The sequence below is a fragment of the Peromyscus californicus genome, unplaced genomic scaffold (assembly GCF_007827085.1).
Source record: "Peromyscus californicus insignis strain IS unplaced genomic scaffold, ASM782708v3 Scaffold_12__1_contigs__length_115047231, whole genome shotgun sequence".
Classification (NCBI taxonomy): domain Eukaryota; kingdom Metazoa; phylum Chordata; class Mammalia; order Rodentia; family Cricetidae; genus Peromyscus; species Peromyscus californicus.
Window position 1 is genome coordinate 85,057,587 of NW_026294413.1, and position 19,711 is coordinate 85,077,297.

Consider the following 19,711-nt stretch of genomic DNA (forward strand, 5'->3'; position numbering starts at 1 on the left):
AGACTTCTCCCCTGTCCTTTCCCCGTCTCGCTCCCCAGTGACAACCAGGAGGGTATGCCATGCAATAGCCCTGACCTTGAAGTCAGACAGACTGGTCTCAGCCCAACACACTGCCCCTGACAGTTCACTGCTGCAACGTGGGGCCTGGGAAAGGGGGCTGCTTCCTGGACTGAAAAGCTGGTGGGTGAGGTCTGAGGCTGGGGGAGGCAGGGGGAGGGGAGGGAGTCGTGTGCATGAAGGCAAGTTCTCTTCTGGGGTGGGATTGTGCATACTTTTTCACAGTAGGAGATAGACTGAACCCCCACCCCCCACCTCTGAAGCCTTGAAAGAACTAGTTTTCTCAGTTCCCATTTTGAGTATGTTAAAGACTATGGGAGCCAAGGCCTAGAACTGGCTGCAGGAAGCCTGGGGCTTTTGGATGCTTTCTAGCAGGGCCTGTGTGGTCATCCCTCTCTACTCCTGTGAAGTGTACACTGCTGCTACCTAGACGTAGACCGTGCCAGTGGTTCAGGCAGAGGAGAGGACAAGTGAGCTTTCCATGCAGGCTGCTCACTGTGGTGTCCACTGACAAAAAGTGGGGGGTTGTGCTGGAGAGATGGCTCCGTGGTTAAGAGCACTGGCTGCTCTTCCAGAGGACCCGGGTTCAATTCCTGGCTCCCACATGGCAACTCAAAACTGTAACTCCAGTTCCAGGAGGTCCTACACCCTCACACAGACACACACATGCAGGCAAAACACTGATAAAGCTGGTGGGTGAGGTCTGAGGCTGGGGGAGGCTGGGGAGGGGAGGGAGTCATGTGAATGAAGGCAAGTTCTCTTCTGGGGTGGGATTGTGCATACTTTTTCACAGTAGGAGATAAATGAAATGAAATAAATAAAATGAAAAGAAATAAATTGGGTTTTGTTGTTGTTTTTGTTGTTGTTTCAAGACAGGATTTCTCTGTGTGGCTTTTGGAACCTGTCCTGGAACTCACTTTGTAGACCAGGCTGGCCTCGAACTCACAGACAGCACTCTGCCTCCCAAGTGCTGGGATTAAAGGCGGGAGCCATCACTGCCTGGCTTGAAAATAAATAAATTGTTAAGAAAAAAGAGGGCACTCTGTGGGGTTGGGTGAGCTCCACCCCTAGACTGGGGCTTGGGAAACAACCTGTCAGGCTAGTAGCATAAAGCATTGGGCTGACAAAGCATTGGGCTGTGAACCCTCACAAGAGGGGTCAGGCAAGCCTGTGTATGTGTGAGGCAGGGAGCATGCCCTGACTTCATGGATTTGCTTGGACCAGCCTGGCTGCTGGATGCCTTCCCACAAGCTGACTCTTAGATGGGGCAGGCCAGGCTCCCCTGCTCCCGAGGCTCAGCTCCTCTCCTTCTCTTATCTCTTAGGCCTGTTAAGACTTTGCAGTAGAGATCCCCCACCCCCACGCCACCCCAAACTGTATTCTGAAGCCATACCCGCATCGGTCAGTCTTGGCTTATGCCCATCACTGTTGCCTATGGAACAGCGTTTAACACTGAACAAATGCTTCTCTCATTTATTTATCCCTAGAATGGGTGTGAAAAAAAAATCAGGGTAAATTTCTCATTGCTCCCTTGCAGAAGGACTGGTGCAAGCCAGCAGCAGGGAACCAGGGTTCCCTAGTCCTAGCTAGAGCTTTTTTCTCTCTGAGCCTCAGTTTCCCAACTGTAAAGTATGGTGTTGGCCCACGTGCCCTGGTTTGCTGGCATTCATTTGCTTCCCAGGCTGCTGTTACGCACAATTAACCAGGGCTTAGATCCCTGGCTGTGGCTCTCTTGCAGAACTTTTCCTTCTCCATCATACACTGCCAACTTCTGGCATCTCTTAAGACTGGTTGCTTAAGAAGTTACTTAATCCAGCACCTTCCTGGCCTGGCTGGAGGTGGTGGGAATAAGGACTGCCATCCTGGGACTGAAGCCTGGCAGACGCACCATTGAGCAAGCCGCATTTTCAGTCCTGCTGGCGGAGGGTCAGATCTCTAGAAGCAAACGGAGATGGATTCAGCCCAGGGTCCGCAAGTCTGAGGCCACTTGTGGGTGTCTTGGAAGGTCTCTCCGCTTATCTGTTCTTTCTGTTATCTTTCCCTTTCTAATCCACCTCAGATCCCCTCGTCTTTCTGACTCCCAGGGTCAGCATCTCTCTGGAGGCGCTCTCAAACGACTTCCCACCTCCCTGTGCTTAGATGGAGGCGGGGGGGAGGGCATGACACACGAACTGATTGCGCTGCCCGATGAAACCAGCAGGGGTCGCTAGCGAACAGGCTCCGAGGGGGCGGGGCGGAGGCGTGCGTGAGGGGGCGTGGTCCCGAAGCCAGCCGGCCAATAAAGGCGGCGGCGCGTGGCCTAGGTATCGCTTCCTGGGTCGTGTGACCTTGGTGGTGGCTCCTCTGAGTTCTTCCGCGCGCTTCGCCCGACCCGCGACCCGCGATGCTGGCGCTGCGCTGCGGCCCCCGCCTGCTCGGCCTGCTCTCTGGCCCGCGCGCCGCGCCGCTGCTCCTCTCCGCGACCCGCGCCTGCAGCGACAGCGGAGCACGCGACCCGAACTCCTCCTCCTCCTCCTCCTCCTCCCGGAACCCGCTCGTGTACTTGGACGTGGGCGCCGATGGGCAGCCGCTCGGCCGCGTGGTGCTGGAGGTGAGGACCCCGGACCCGACCAGCCCGGCTTGGGCAAACCTTACTACTCGGGTCCCGTTCTAGAGTACCTGGCACGCCGGGTGACCTTGGGCCCCTCACTTCCAAACCCTGGGCCTCAGTTTCCTTGTCTTAGAGAAGCGACATCAGTTTGGTCTGTTCCAGGGCGCTTCAACACCCTAAGGAGTGAAGTTGAGAGGGAGAGCTGGTGTGGAGGGAAAAAGTCAAGGTCAGATATCTCTGAGTGACAGCCCACTGGCGGGCCGGGGCCGAGGTTGGGTTTCCGAGACCCTCTGCGTCCGGGGCTGGACCCAGGGCTGGATCCAGGGCTCTAGGTGGGCCAGGCGTCTGAGGCCCAGGTGTTGCCCGGTGCTCACATAGTGGCCTGCCTGAGTTTAAGGCCCAGCGCACTCCGGACCCGCCCCCGAGGCCTGGCTCCTTAGGAAGAGGCACCTGGGAATGCAAGCGGGGGTGTGGGGGTGTGGTTCGACGGGGAGCCCAACCCTTTCCACTCTCTGAGGTCCACACTCCGCTCTAGCTCCTGTTCGAACCTTAAAAAAAGCAGGAAACCGTCAAAAGTTGTCGGGAGGCCCTAGTGCTGCCTTCAGGCTGTTCCACTTTTAAACAAAGGGACCAGTTAGTGTTGACTGACCGATTTATTGAAGGGGGGCTGGCATTTATTGTTACGCCTCACTTTCCCCTTGTGGAAGACGAAAAGTACCTCCCTAACTCCATTTGGTGAAGAGAGATTTTTGTTGTTGTTGTTGTTGTTCTGTGTAGCTCTGGCTGTCCTGGAACTCACTCTGTAGACCAGGCTAGCCTTGAAATCAGAGATCCACCTGCCTCTGCCTCCTGAGTGCTGGGGGAAAGGCATGTGCCACCACCAAGGCATTCTTAAGAGAAGCTGAGAGGCAAGAGGCTGCAGTCATTCCTTAACTGTCCCCTCCTTCCCTTCTGTGAGCCTCAGTTTCTCTCTGCACTGAGGAATGGCAACAGGTTCTACTATGATACTCTTGGTCCGGGGACCCATGCTTAGGGCCTCCAACTGCCAATTCTGTCCCCGGAAGTGGGCCAGGATGACACTGGTCTCTTCTGATAGATAAGAAACTGAGGCTGCCTCCAGCAAGCCTTAGGTTCAGGAAGCAGCTGGCAGAAACGATAGCTGTTCTAGAAGGGTTGGTGGTCACAGGAGAGGCATGGTCCCTGTGGTTCTTTCTCACGATGCCTTGGCCACTGGGTGTGAGTGGTCGGGGGCTCTGTCCGGCACCGGCTTCTGCACTAACCACTCTATTTTGTTCCTTTTCCTTCCCGTAGCTGAAGGCAGATGTCGTGCCCAAGACAGCAGGTAAGGCAGAGGTGGAAAGGGAGCCAGACGAGGCTGATGGGCTTGGGGTTGGAGTGAGGGCTCAGACTACGACAAGGTGGGGGTTTCAGCCTAAGCCCAGCTGCTGGGTTCCCCGAGGCAGCCTTTGTCCGTCTCTGGGCCTTGCTGACAGCTCTGCTAACCAGTCTGAGAGTAGCTGGACAGCTCGGAACCAGGGGGAAGGCCCGTGTAAGCTCCCAGAGATAGCTTCCAACCCCCTTCTGCCCGATGGCACAGGGCAGGGTTAGATACATAGTCTCTGGGCTGCTTGCCATGTGATCTTGGCTGGCACAGCTTAGAGCTTGTATTCTAGTCCTAGTGTTTGCTACTGGGTCACAGCGGGGAAGTATGTGATTGGGGTGGACTCAGGAGGAGGGGCGCGGTCTTTCCATACACATAGCTCACCTGGGGGGTTGGCGGGGAGGGCTGGCCTGCCCTTAACCTGCCTCTCCCTCTTTCTTCAGAGAACTTCAGAGCCCTGTGCACCGGTGAGAAGGGCTTCGGCTACAAAGGCTCCACCTTCCACAGAGTGATCCCAGCCTTCATGTGCCAGGTAACGGTAACACGGCCTCCGCTGTGAACAGAGCTGGCACCGGAGATGCCCGGGGGGTGGTAAGGATCACTGGTAAGCAAGCAGGGGCCTGGTGCATGGAAGGGACACAGAAGTCTGCTGGTGGGGGTGGACCTTAAGGCTCTGAAGGTTTCTCCGGTCCCCCCGGCCCTACGGTCCCACCGCCGCTTATACAATAATCACTCAGAGGCTTAATATTAGTTATCAACTATATGGCCTATGGCAGGCCTCTTGCTAGCTAGTTCAGTTTAACTCAACCCATAACTATTAATCTATGTACTGCCACGTGTTCCGTGGCTTTACCTGCATCTCGTTACATGTTGTTCCTAGGATGGCAGTGGGTGTCTCTCCCGCCTCTGCCCCTCTTCTCTCTGTCTCTCTCCTTGCATTTCCCACCTGCCTCTAAGCTGCCTTGCCATAGGCCAAAGCAGCTTATTTATTAGCCAGTGGGGATAACATATAGTCACAGCGTACAAAAAGACATCCCCCAGCAGCCACCAGAATTGGACAGTCTCTAATCTTGGCATTCTGTGTGCCCCTGAGCATTGGGCATGGGAGAAGAGGGGATGGGAGGAAGATGGCTAAGTCAGGATCACACATGCCTGGACTTGGAGGTGCCTTCCTGCTAAAGGGCCTTTTCCCTGTTAAATGAACACACTCTGTAGGCACCTGTTCTTGTTTTACAGACATGGAAGTATGGCTGTGTGAGGTTTGGGGATAGGTGTTAATAACAAAAACTTCTTGGGCAGACTCGAGGTCAGGGGTTAAGGTGTGGAGACCAGAAGAGCTAGAGATGGGCATAGATGGCATGGCCTCTCTGAAGTCCTTTCTGCCTATGTGGGTTGGGGCTGTGCCTGCTGACACTCTGTTGTGCCTGGTTACATATTGGGTGTGACAGAGGCAGACAGATGAACCTACCCAAGCCCTGTGACCTTTCTGCTGCAGAGAGGGTGGTGGCTGAGGTAGGCACTAAGGTGGGTATCTGGAGTCAGGAAGGGACTTACTCCATAAGGCTTGGAGTAGTGGCCTCTGGAGGCACAGGCAAGGTGACTGGGGACATCCTATTGGTGTCTGTGGATGCTTTAGCTGGAGAGGGCAGTTTGTACCTCTCTCTCAAGGGTCCTGTCTCAGAGAAACCACCGTGTGGCCATGACTAACAACTGGGCACAGAACTGCTCTTGTACTCTTCTCGGCAAGAACTCCATGCAGGTCTTTCCAGGCTACCCAGACCTTGGACAGGCTCTAAGGAAGGTTCCCAGCCCCTGTGCGCCATGTGTCTACAAAACCTTTGGGCTCGAGCTTGGGGAGGTTGATGCTGGGGCAAAGGAGGACACTTAGCCTGGGGAACTGGCCTTTCCCCCAGCCCATCTCTGAGACCAGGACCCCTGATCACCTGCTTGTGACTCTTAGGAATTGAGGGTTGAAAATCAGAATATCTCAGGCATGTAGATTACTGAAAAACTAGCTCAGATAAGAAGCCAGACTTGTTAGGGTGGGGCTCCAGACCCAGAGGCTTGGTTTCAGCTTTGCCCGTTTTATCTCAGGCACTCGATGGTTGTTGGCCCCTTTGCCTGTGGGTGGGCCTTGGGTGGGTTGGGGCTGCCTTCTTAGGGGACCCACACTGCCAGCTGTGTGGTAACCAGTTACAAGGTGTATTGCTGTGTACAGGCCGGCGACTTCACCAATCACAATGGCACGGGAGGGAAGTCCATCTACGGAAGCCGCTTTCCCGACGAGAACTTCACGCTGAAGCACGTGGGGCCAGGTATGTGTGACTGTGAGCCCTTCTCTAGTGTCCTCTGCGGTTCCGTACCATCTGGATGCTGCCGCTCGGCTGCCCAGGGAAGCTGTGGTCCACCGTTGCCTGACATCCCGTCGTGCTCCTTAGCATCTGTTAGCATCCAGGCAGTTCAGCATTTCTAGCTTATTGGGTTTCCCTGTGGCTTTCTCATTTGTAACTTCGTAAAAAACAGACTTTCGACTGTAATTCCAGCACTTGGGAAGCTGAAACAGAAGAACCCAAAGGTTGAGGCCATCTTGGGCCACACAGTGAGACTTGTTTCAACAAACAAAAAACAAACTTCCCGATGGGAACTTGAGTCTTTAAGCAGAACCCAGGGCGGAGTGTGGAGAGCCTAGAGGCCATATCTGGGGTTCCAATCAGCTCTCACACTGAGATCCCTGAGGTCCTTCCATCCCAGCCTGCCCATAGAAAGCTGGCTGGCAGTCAAGGCCCATGAGCTCCAGGGTCCGGATGTTAGTTAGCACTGGTTCTCTCTGGTTCCAGGGTCTGCCGGTTCACTTGTCCTTGATGAGTGTGAGCCGTCTGTTCTTCCAAGAGCATCTCCGATGAGGGGCCTCCTGGGTGACACAGCCCCGCTCTGCTTTGTCTTACAGGTGTCCTGTCCATGGCGAATGCAGGCCCTAACACCAACGGCTCTCAGTTCTTTATCTGCACAATAAAAACGGACTGGTGAGTAGTCACATCGTAGGACCGCTAAGAATGGAACCAGAGGAGGTCTTTGTACAGTCGGGAGGGCAGTGTGCAGCTGGAGCACCTGCTCTGGTCCGGCGACTGCTTCTCACGGTTACTGAGGGACAATTTGGGGTGTCCTGTGACTGTGTCACACCTGTGCTTTCCAGGGCTGCTGTTGGCTACACACGCACAAGAGGGTTCCTCTACCTCACATTTGGGGAAATGCTTCAATAAGTGACCTCATGGTGGGTGGTCTGAGTAGAAGCCATTTTGTCTGGCTTAACCTGATGCTTCCTTGGCTTGCTTCCACCACAGAATGTGCTTGTGGAATCCTGGGTACTGAGGCAGGTTTCCCTCAAACATCGTTAGCATGGCTGCACATGGCTCCCCAGCCCCTTCATGCCTCTTTCCCACAGGCCTGTGCTGTCTAGGAATGCCTTTTCCCTGGTAAAACTTGCACTAAGCAGTACCTTTCTCTGCATCGAGTCCTCAGTGTTGCAGACCTCAGGTCCCTGGCCTTGAGGGGCAGTAGCTGACTGAGAACTTTAGAAAGCCTGTTTTCACGACGTTAAGGAGACCTAAGTGGCAGGATGACATTTGCCAGCCTCAGCCTGTCATTGCTGGCTCCATCCTCTTTGCTCCTTCCATGGAAGCTGTAATGGGCCTTGCAGTCCTGCCCCCAGCTGTCATCATTCTTGGCTTTGCTGGAGTTAAGTCCCTTTTCTGTCCTTGGAAGTCACAAATCAAGAGCTGCTCAACACCTCCAGGTTTCTTGTGCTTGTCCTGGCGCTCAGTTTTCCTGCTGAACTAGTCTATTTGTACAGATGTCTTGCTTTTTTGCATAGCTCTGTGCCCATCATTTTCCTAGGTGGAAAAAGAACAGCTCACTTCTCATAGGTAAGGTCACCAAGGTTCAGATCAAGCCGCCAGGTCAAAGGTGACAGAACACGTCCTGGGAGTCTGGCATCTGCTGGAGTGCGGCTGGGAAGCTCACAGAGCTTGATTAAAGGGGTTCTCTGTAAGAATTAGTACCTTTGGTGAATTCCGTACTGGGTGGCCAAGGTGCTGCGTGTCTTCTCACTTGGCTCAACCCTCCTTGCAGGCTGGATGGTAAACATGTTGTGTTCGGCCATGTCAAAGAGGGCATGGACGTTGTGAAGAAAATAGAATCTTTCGGCTCAAAAAGTGGGAAGACATCTAAGAAGATTGTCATCACAGACTGTGGCCAGTTGAGCTAACTCACAGCCAAGATGCTAGGACAGGAGCAGCCAGCCATGTGTTAATTGGCCCAGGTGCTCCGAGCACAAGTGCCCACGTCCCCTGCTGAGTATGAAGAAGGTCTTTCATAGGACTAGACTGCTCTCAACGGTCCATCCTTCCTCAGATCCTGTTTCTGGGCATCAGTGTGGCCATCAGGCCATGCACCCTCAGAAAGAGGCCCCGTGATTGCCGTTCGAGTGTGCCTTGGGCATTGGCATCGCTGACCAGTTAGCATCCAGGGACTTTTTCCTTGACCAGTGGGGACAGCAGTTGGGATTTAATGTTGTCTTCCTCATTGCAATAATTTCATAAGATCTCATAGAAACGACACTGTGACACTAACTGCACTGTACTGTGTGTGACCTGAGTTGGCACAAACCACAACCCCCGAGCCTGGCTTCTGAAACATAACTCAGGGCTCTTGTGAAAGTCTCAAGATCAATGCATTTCCTCCCGGTTACTGTGAATCCTGCTGGTTGGCTGCTGTGACTTTTGAAGGGAGCCTGTGGGATAGGAGCAGCTGGACCTGGGGCAGACCTGTGAGCTGGGGCTGTCTGCTCAATGTGAATTCCTGTGCTGAAAACAGCCCGTGTGCATACTGTCCTCAGGAGGAACGCGTTCCTGGCAGGCTTTGCTTTTTCTGTATGTTAAATAAATCCAGTCTATCAATGATAATATATGTAAAAGATTCCTGGAACAGTCCTTTGTGTGATAATAAATCCTATTTTCTATAAAACTGCTATCTCTGGCTTTAGAAAGAAATCTGAAACACAAGTGGGGTGTGTTTGTTTTTATGTTTGTTTTGAGAAAAGATCTTGCTGTGTGGTCCGGACTGGCCTAGAACTTGCTGTGTATCCTTGGCTAGCCTCAAACTCTCGTGATCTCCTGAATGCTGCTGGGATTACTGGCATGTACCATTGTATCCAGTTGGAGCCAACTTTCCAATTCCCATGTGTCAGGTTTGGTGCTTTGAACTGGTTTTTCATTTGTTCCTGCTGCTAGGGTCTGTGTGCATACACGGCCCACCCTCAGCCCTCTGCTGAGGAGTTTTGTGTAGAACATCCCAGTTACTAGTGCAGAGACCTAGGAGACACTGTTGTTGCCATCTGTGCTGTGGAGATGATCCAAACAGGCTCGTAGTCTCCATACTCCCCGCCAGGAGCTCTACTCCGAGGCAGAGTCCAGCTCTGCTCAGTGACCAAGCTTCAGCTTCCCTCAGGTGCATAACATGTGTGTGACACCTAGATCTCAAACTGGGTGTGGGCCATGTCAGGTGCATGGCCTTGGGCCTGATGTCATCCTAGCAAGCTCTGGGTAATGACGAGAATGACACTTCCCATGTATCAGATCCTTAGGAAAGGGGTCTTGCCTAAGCAAAGAGCTGACGTCACTGAAAGTTAGGGGTGTGTTTCCCTGTCCATGCTGGGCCTCTGAAACTGGGAATTCTTCATATTGCTGAATTCTCAGGAAGGGCAGGATTGGGGCAAGCAGATGACTAAGAATTTCTTTAGGTGGGCAGGGACATGGCAAGTCAGTAGCTCCTAGAGAAGGGATTTGAGCTCTGGCTGGGGTGAGTAATGCCTTCATTTGGTATGGAATTCCTGAGTCAGTGGTGTGAGGTTATGGGTGGGCCTGGTCACGCTGAGGTCATAGTGGCCAGGCTGGGTCCTTCAGGGTCACAGAGTTTCCATGAAGTCAGAGCTCTGCTCCATGGGTTGGGAGTTTGACTAGACAAGTAGTTTCAAAGCAGTTCTGAGCACATCAGCCATCCTCAGGACACCCAGGTGTGGACCCTGGGGCCCGTGTCTCCACGGTACTCTACAGTTCTTTCTACAGTGGGGCTGCCGAGGGATTTCTCTTGAGAAGCAGACCTCGGCTGAGTAATAACTGGCATTGCTCATGCAGTACAACAGCTTGCAGTTGGGTAAACTGAGGCTACAGGCTGGATTGAGATTAATCTGGTCAAGACAGTTGGCAAAGGGCAGAACCCTGAGTTCTTGGTAGTGCAGAAAGTACACACAAAAGGATTCTTAGCAGGTCACACAGGCACTTTACCACTGAGCCCTGACCCCCAACACCTCTCCTCACCTTTTTGTTTATTTTCCATAACGGCCTTGAAGTTGCTCTATAGCCCAGGCTGACTTTGAACTTGTGATTCTTGGGCCTCAGCCTCTTGGGTACCTAGGATTATAGGCCTGTACCCAGCCCCTGCCCCCTTTAAGCAATTTACTTTAAAAATAAAGTGTTTTTAAAACATCTATTTATTTATAGATCTATATATTTACTGATTTTACGATTTATGTTACTTTTTTCTGGTGCTATGGGGTGAAGTCTGGGCCTTGCCGATGTAAGTGGATGCTCTGTCAGTGAGCTGTATAGGTCAAAGATGTGCTGTCGCTGTCTCTGGAGTGGCCTGCTGACCTGGGGGGCTCCAGGTACCAGTGACAAGTCGAAGGGAGAGCCAGCCTCTTTGAGCTGTGCCCTGCCTACTGTCAATTTCTAGGGGGTCTCAGAGATAAAAGGTGGCAAGGCTTGTGTTTTTTTCTCACTGAGAATGTGTGTGCTGTGTCTCCATCCAGCGGAATCTAGGGGTACAGCAAGCATGCAAGAATTTTCTAGAACCCTCTCCCCAAAGGCAAAGGCAAGGTCATCTTCTGCAGTCCTCTCAGCACTGCAGAAGGCCTAATAAGCTTTTGGGGGGGCGGGGGGTGGTGGTGTGCAGCACCGTTTAAAGTGACACCCTGGCTTGTTGCTGGCCAGTATCTCTCAGTACCTAATGCGGACATCAGTAGCCCTCAGTATCTAATTCATACAAAAGAGGTGAGCCTGCATGTGCTTCCTAGATGCCATCATATGGGACACCTTGTGTTTTCAAAAGCCCAAAACATCAGTTTTCTGAGTTGCATGACAGCTTTTCAGAATGACGTCACTGAGATAAAATTTGCATATAGTAAAATTCGCACATTTGAATTGTCCCATCAATGATTTTTGAAAACCACATCTCCTGAGTAATGACCGTCATTTCAAACACAAAAGCTCACTGTCTCTTCTGAACCTTCCCTCTACCTCTTTGTAGGTAGCCGCTGAGTTCTGTCACCCGTTCTAGGACTTGGTGTGGAAATGGTGTCAAACAGGAGCCACTGTTTTGGACCTGATGTCACTAGCCTAGTGCATGTGAGACTAACACAGTGGTTCTCAACCTGTGGGTCGCGACCCCTTTGGGGTCGACTGACACTTTCTCAGGGGTCATATATCAAATATTTACATTATGATTCATAACAGTAGCAAGGTTATAGTTATGAAACGGCAACGAAAATACTTTTATGGCTGGGGGGTCACCACAACATGAGGAACTGTATTAAAGGGTCGCAGCATTAGGAAGGTTGAGAACCACTGCTCTAACACATATCTGGGTTCTGCAGGACTTTGCATCATGAAAAGCAGTTTCTGCAAATTTTTCCTAGGTGTAATAAGGCCTGGGGCTCACAGGGTCCTGCAGTGCCTGAGCTGCTTTCTTGAGACTGGTTTTTACCGGAGCTGGTTTTAAACTCCTGCACTCAAGAGAGCTTACGCTTCTGCTTTCTATATAGCCAGGACTGTGAGTAAATGCTGTGGGACACAGTAAAAGACACTTGCACTTTGCTCTCGAGTCATTTATTTATTTACTTGCTTATTTATTTGTGTGTGTGTGTGTGTGTGTGTGTGTGTGTGATGGCACTGGGGATCAAACTTAAGGCCTTACACAAGTATTCTGCCACTGAACTATAACTTAGCCCAGCTGTGGCCTACTGAATTCAAAACCAACTGTGATTTAGCTCAGGGGATGCTAGACTAGCTTAACATCAGAGAAATCAAGTAATAGAATATTGTGATTTCATATATATATGAATATTCTAATTACATATATTAAAATAAAACCCAAAAGTTACAGAATTTAATACTACAGAAGAAACATTTGTAAAACACAGAAACAGTATCAAGCTGCCTTCTAAACACTTCTCCTTATACAGACTAGTGCAACCCTCACCCCTCATGGGAGAAGCCTCTTTATGCAGTCATAAAGGACATCCGTCAATCCGGACTCACAACTGGTCAGAGTACAGAGAATATTTGACTGTGGAATGCTCAGCCTTAAATGGACATCTGTATTACACTCCCTCCCCATTTGGCTCAGGGAACATGTAGAAGATGAAACGGAAGGATTGTATGGATTTATATGTATATTTCTATTATATTGGAATATGATGCCATTTTGAGATTTAAAAAAACCCAGGCTGCTGAGGTGGCTCTTCAGATAAACAGAGCCTTGCCACCAAGCCCGATGACTTACCTGTAATCCCTAGAGCCTTACACACAATGGAAGGAGAGAACTGACTCCTGCAAGTTGTTTTCTGACTCCACATATGTGTTGTGGGACATGAGTGTGCTTATAACACCCATACACAATAGATAAATGTTTTTAAAAAAGGATTATAAATGTCTAGTAAGCACATGAGAATCATTAGCACCATAAATCATTAGTCATCAGGGAAATGCAAATCAAAACTGCAATGAGATACTTCACACCCATTGGGATGGGTAATATTAAAAAGCCGGATAGTAGTAAGTGTTTGCAAGGGTGTGGACAGTCTAACCTTCATGCACTGATGGTCCAGCCAACGGTTCCCTCAAATGATTAAACAGAGTCACCATTTACCCAAGAGAAATGAAAACGTATCCACACAATAAGTTGTGTGGCTGTTTAAAGTGCGGTTACTAGTACTGACCAAAAGTTAAAGACAGCCTAAACGTCCATCTTCATGAGTTGAGCTGTGCCTGCTTACAAAAGATTATCACAGCTGAGCTTGTTGACTGTTGATATTCCGTTATAGAAGGAGGGAATGGGGTCGGAGGGCAGGGGAGATGTCATGGGACCCCTCTCCTGAGTATCCAGCCACTTTCCCTAACTGGTTGTGTGCCGCTCTACCCTAATTGAACATGGCTTCAGGGTCTCAGGAAGGGACTAGGGTATAAGCTGGGGAGGACTGAAAGAAGGGGACCTCCATCTGGGAAGCCACATGGAAGCCACAAACCTATGTTAGACACACATCTTCCACCGTGGCTACTTAGGGCCACCCACACTCTGGCCCATAATTTCTCTCCCATGCTCTGTAAGCAATCCTAATAAACTCATTGGTTCCCGGGGTGGATCTCTGGTGGAATCAAACTCTGGTTTGCCATTGGGATTATAAACGGAGAGGAGAGGAATTACTTAGTTATTCCCAAGGCAAAAATTAACAGCATATGAGTATGTGAGTATCTTCAGAGGCCAGAATCCCCAGGAGTTAGTTAGAGTTGCATGTGGTTGTGAGCCATTAGACATGGGCATTGGGAACTGAACTCAGGCCCTCTGCAAGAGCAGCAAGCACTCCATATTGAAATGTTCAAGAATTGGCTCTGGGCATGGTCGCATATGACCATGACCATATTAACAACCATTTGATGTGTGAATTGTATGGAATGTGAACTGTTTCTTACTCAGTCTGCTTAGAAAGATGTCTTAGCAGCATCTTCTAATTCTTTTGGTATGCAAGATGATGCTTCCGGGATCCTTCTGTCCTGGACGATGCTAACATTTGACCCATGTATGAGCTCTGTGGAGGGTCTTCAGTGTCCTCTTTCTAAGTGCATTTCATGGTATTTTAAAAAAATGATTTATGGGGCTGGAGAGATGGCTCAGTGGTTAAGAGCACTGACTGTTCTTCCAGAGGTCCTCCAGAGGTCCTGAGTTCAATTCCCAGCAACCACATGGTGGCATAAAACCACCCGTAATGAAATCTGGTGCCCTCTTCTGGTCTGCAAGGGCACATGCAGGCAGAATACTATATACATAATAAATAAATATTTTTAAAAAATGATTTATGTGGTGGTGGGAGGGGGCTGATTGCATGTATGTGCACTACGTGTATGAAGATGCCTTCAGAGGCCAGAAGAGGACATCGGGTCTCCTGGATCTAGACTTACAAGAGATTGCCGGGCGGTGGTGGCGCACGCCTTTAATCCCAGCACTCGGGAGGCAGAGCCAGGCGGATCTCTGTGAGTTCGAGGCCAGCCTGGGCTACCAAGTAAGTTCCAGGAAAAGGCGCAAAGCTACGCAGAGAAACCCTGTCTCAAAAAAAAACAAAAACAAAAACAAAAAACAAAAAACAAAAAAACAAAAACAAAAAAAACACAAGAGATTGTAAGCTGCCTGACTTGGGTGCTGGGAACTGAACCTGGGTCCTCTGTAAGAGCAGTAAGGGCTCTTAACTGCTGAGCCATCTCGCCAGCCCCAGTTACAGTATCTTTACACAAAGCGTCAACTCTCCTCAGACACAGGTGGGCAAGGGACAGACAGACACTTGAGAGTTCAAGTCGTTGGCTTCATTTGGATCCATCCACATGTCCCTGTTCCAAATTTTAGAGCCCATTCTTTATGCTCTGCCACATGAAAATCTTGACAAGACTGTGAATTCAAAAGACATGGAGGTCAGCAACCTGCATACGTAAGGTTTTGTTTCATGTTTCAATCAGCCCAGGATGTGTAGGAGTCTTTTCCCATTATAGAAGACTCTGGTCTTCAGTCTGTAACTTATGCTGAGAACTGAAGGGCATACATGTTTCATTTTCTTTTGGTAATCAATCAAGCATCCTCAAAAGAATTCACGCATCACAGTCGTTATGGTCATTCTTACTGTCATACAGTCAGGTGCCACAGACAGCTGGCCTGTTCTTGCCGCTTACTCATAGGTGATACCATGATTAATTGTGATGTCACTGCCTGCCGTGGATTGCTAGCATGCCATTTCCCACTGGCAGGTAGTCCAGCTGTTCCTTCAAGTCCAAAGGCACAGCCACACTCCCAGATCCAGTCTCTGTGGGGCTTTCCTGGTACCACCCCTGGTGTTGAGTCTACAAATTGGTACACAGTCAGAAGATGGAAACAACTTGGACAGGGAAATCAGTATCTGAGGGGAAAGAGAGCACTGAAGACTGTTTCCCCAGGGTCTTCTGCTGATAGACTATCCATCAAAGGAACACTGCCAGCGTTTAGACAAGTGAGGTCAGTCTCTGTGCTGAGGACAGGTGATGATGAAGAGAACGAGGTTACAAAGAGCCAGTCAACCTGGTATATCACACACACACACACAGACACACAGACACACACACACACACACACACACACACACACACACACACACACACACACACACACACACACACACACACACACACACGCACCCACGCACACACACACACACACATTCTATAAGCCAGAGAAGGAAATTTCCTTTTGTCTTTTACAGATTCAACTTGGCTGCCAGCGGGAAATTGCAGTTCTCAGATTCAGCCACCAGAGGACAGCAAAGGACCAGCTAGTTGGTACAAAGAGGCAAACACACAAACACACACACCCCCTCAATCCCCAAAGCAGAAGAAATTCTGGACTGGCATGTGAAGGGTGGGACAGCAAAGAACACACTGGGAAGACTCCATGACATTCTGGGCAAGGGTCCTGTGCCAAAACCCAAGAGGGAAACAGGCAGAAGAATGGAACTGGCAGGGCGTGTGCCTGGCCAAGGAGAGCTGACAGGTCCAAGGCTCTTTCTTCCCTGAGCAATGCAGGAAGTCAGCCTGCCAGTGGACGGGGGTGGGGGGTGGGGGGTGTGTGTGTGGGAGGGGTGGAGGAGGGAGGGAGCATGGGGTCAGGACAGTGCAGGAGGCTGGGGGATGGTCAGTCAAATCGAGGGCTGTGTGGGAAGGAGGGCACAGGAGGCAGAGATCAGCCCCGGGGCCTGCTGTTCACTGGAAGCAGACGTGGAGAAAGGAGCAGCCTGAGGCTGGAGAAATGGGCTTTTCAAGTCCCTCAACCACGTTGAACCTCGGCTTCCCCGATGGAGGTTTCCACTGACTCCTACCCCCAACTCACAAGTTACTGCAGGAACCAAAAGCGATGATGTGTATGAATCGGGTAGCCCAGTGTCTGGTGCATCCCATCCTCTGCCCCTCTGCCACCTTGCACCCATTTGCCCTGGCTTGCCTTGGAGTTTACCTCTGACCCAGTTATGGGACCAGAGATGGAGAGCCAGCACAACCAACCTGTTACCAGACTGGCTCGGAGCCACGCCATCCGTTTGCCAGTCCCCTTTTAATGTCTCCGACCCTCCAACTCTGGATTGTTTGAAAGCAAGCCCAGGAGTTGTCTCATGTCGGCCAGGACACTCCAGTATCCAGTAGATGGGACCCCAGTGACATCACAGCTCCCAAAGCATTCCTTAACTGTGGACGAGACTTCTGGCTATGCTGGGCTCAGGGCCTGGCTTTGGGGTCCCTGCCCCAGGTCTTCCACTCCTGATGAGGGACTTATGGCCGGTGGGCACATGGATAGCTGGTTCCACAGGAAGTTCGTTTCCCTTATGCTCTGAAGCTTCTTCCTCACTGCTAAGAGAAAACCCTGGTTAAGAAGGGGATGGGAGGGCTTTCCTGGGCACACTGTCTGGCTCTCTCCACCTTCAGTAGAGCCCTGCCACCAGGGAAACACAGCACCCCAACCTCCACCTCCCAAGGGCTCTGTTGCAGACAGCTAGCTAGCCTGGTGTGTGCACACAGCGGGGGGAGGGGTGAGAGTGAGAGAGTGGGGCAGGGGAACCAAGACCTCTAACACCTCCCCTGGGACTCCAGCATCGGGATAGATGAGGGAGGATGTGCTAAGGGGCCCTGAGCCCAGGACAGGCTGTTCCTACTTGTGGCCAGAGCTCTGAGGGAACAGCCAGCAGGCCTGACTCCCGAGAGGCAAGCCCACCCCCAGCCATCACCCTCCTCCATCTCAGCCTCTCTTCTCCCTGCCGGGGGGGGGGGGGGGGGGTAGTAGGGGTGGGGGCAGGCTCAGGCACTCTGGCCGGCTGGTAGCTGTTTGGATACCCAACCCTGGTACTTCCAGGCCATGGGGAGCTGGGGTCAGGACACCCTGACACCAGTAGAGCCTGGTTGCTAATCTTACAGTGGATCCAGCTCAATTCTAGGGTACCAAGCCTGGTCCAAAGGAAGCTGATAATAAATTGAGATTCCCCCCCCACACCTCAGATGTAGGCATCAGGACCCTCCAGTCTGTTTCTCCACCTGCCCCACTGGCACATTCCCCTCTACTTTGGGCATACCCCCAAGACTGTTAGAAAGCCATGTGAGACTAGTAAGCCCAGAGAGCTGCCAGAGCCTGGGAGGAAGCGACAACTTGAGAATCAAATCCTGCCTCTGCCACAAGCCCAGTGGGTGAACGTTCGGAAAGACTTTCCGGGCACCCTAGCTTGTTCCTAGAGCTGGGCTGGCTTCTCACATTCCTCCAAGGTCCCTCCTTTGGTGGCTGCTGCTCTCTTCCAGGCCCCTCAGTGGCTGCTGCCTCTGGACGTGAGCATTAAGTCCAACCGGAAATCCTTCCTGTCCAGGGGAATTATTGATTTCCACAGCTTCGGGAAGTGTCGAAATCCAGCCTGTGTTTGCTTTGGGTTTGTTTTCTTTCCATGGAGCACAAAGTGCACATGTCACACACACACACACACACACACACACACACACACGTTCACTCGGTGGGGGTTGGGGAGGCAAGTGGGAGGAGGCTGGGCCAGAAAACGGAAAGCCAACCTGGAAGCTTCAGGCCGGGCTCCTAATGAACAGATAGCACAGGAGTCCTGGGTTCAAGGCTCACTCCCTTCCCACTCAACTCATGTAGTCTGAGTTAAGTGTTGCTGGCTAAGCTACAGACAGTGGAACCAAGAGGTCACCTCCCCTGGGCCTGTCCCAGCAGTGCCAAGCAGCTGCTGGGACTCATGTTCACTGGTCTCTTTTATCTGCATAGTATGCTGAGGGAGTGGGACCTCAGAGAGAGGAGGGATAGGGGAGGCAGGGCTAGCCTAGAAGGCAGCCCTGCAGAGGACAGGGCAGTCTCTGCTTGGCACCCCTCTAGGTGCTAGTTGAGGTCCCAGCAGTTGGCATGTGACCAGCTGTGGAGTTGTATACACGAGTCATCCAGTCCCTTGATCACTCTGCGGGGTGGGGTCTCCTCCACTCACCTGCCTGGCTGGACTGACACCCCCTGTATCCAAGGAGACCCCAGCCTGCCTGACATTACACCAGAGGATGAGCAGGAATTCTCTTTGTTACTCAAAAGGCTTGGTGGCTTCCAGGGTTCAGCCTACAGCCCCAATCAGACAAAGCTCTTGCTTCTGGAGTTAGTCTGTTCTTGCTGGTCCTGTCCCCTCCCCTCTGGTTTTGTCAGCCCCATCTGGAGGCCACAGTCCAGAGGCAGGAGCTTGCCCACACACTTGCACTTTGACCTGTTTAAATTTAGTGACCTGGAAACTTGAAATTCAGAACTGGGATTTCCAGTTTTCCTCCCCATCCCCTGACCACCAGGCAACAGTAGTCTTAGATTGATAAGCTGGCTCCAGCCAGGAACTGGAGGCCCCGCCTCACCAGCCCCTCACTGACAGTACTATGAGTTCCCACAGGTCATAAGGGGACTCCTCAAACCAGGTGCTGCTCAGGGTGAGCAGTGCACCCAGGGGTCTTTAAGAACCCAAGGACATGGGGTCTGCAGAGATGGCTCAGCTGTTGAAAGCATTGACTGCTCTTCCAGAGGACCTGGGTTCAATTCCCAGCACTCACATGGCAGCTCACAGCTGTCTATGACTCCAGTTCTAGGGGCAGATTTCTGTGAGTTCGAGGCCAGCCTGGTCTACAGAGTGAGTTCCAGGACAGCCATGGCTACTCAGAGAAATCCTGTCTCGAAAAATCAAAAAACAAAAACAAAAAAACAACCCAAAGACACGTTCAGACCAGTGTCTCAGCATAGCTGCCTCTGGAGGTGGCTGGTAAACAGTAGGACAGGACTGAAGAGAAGTACTGGCACTTGGCCAAGAGGCTTCGTGGACAACCTGTAACAGCTTTATCCAGTCCTGACCTTGCTCAAAAGAACTCCCCATTCCCTCTTCCCTTGTTTGCATGTGATAGTCAGTGTCTCGGACCCCAATCCTGGGCTCACATTCAAGCATGTGTAGCCACGCTGGAGCCCGGGGCTGCTCTCTCGGAGACGGAGTCACTCCTATATATGGTTACCCAGGAGTGGGAGTCCCATCTGAGCTAATGTGTGACTTAATCTGCTGACAATCTCACCCAGTTGGGGCCCCACTTGGGGAGAGCCCTCACTCTGGAAAGAGTGTTCACTGAGAGCAAAGGGGCTGGGAGGGGGGCAGGACAAAGACAGTATGACCAGACTCGGGGACACTAAATGCCACCCAAGTTCTTCCCACCTCTGCTTTGTCCCACATCTGTGGAAATGTCCAGCTTCTCCCATGTGCCCTGTAAACACACTCACAAGCCTCC

The 19,711-nt window shown here is 51.5% G+C and overlaps 1 protein-coding gene across 1 annotated transcript; it reads left to right on the forward strand.

The window, feature by feature from the left end:
• Positions 1–2,343: 2,343 nt before the first annotated feature.
• Positions 2,344–9,054, forward strand: Ppif (peptidylprolyl isomerase F). The gene is made up of 6 exons (XM_052733632.1): positions 2,344–2,647; positions 3,959–3,989; positions 4,472–4,560; positions 6,247–6,343; positions 6,976–7,051; positions 8,157–9,054. Exons 1-6 carry the CDS (start codon positions 2,441–2,443, stop codon positions 8,290–8,292), a joined length of 636 nt encoding a protein of 211 aa, XP_052589592.1. The 5' UTR covers positions 2,344–2,440; the 3' UTR covers positions 8,293–9,054.
• The last annotated feature ends 10,657 nt before the right edge of the window (positions 9,055–19,711 follow it).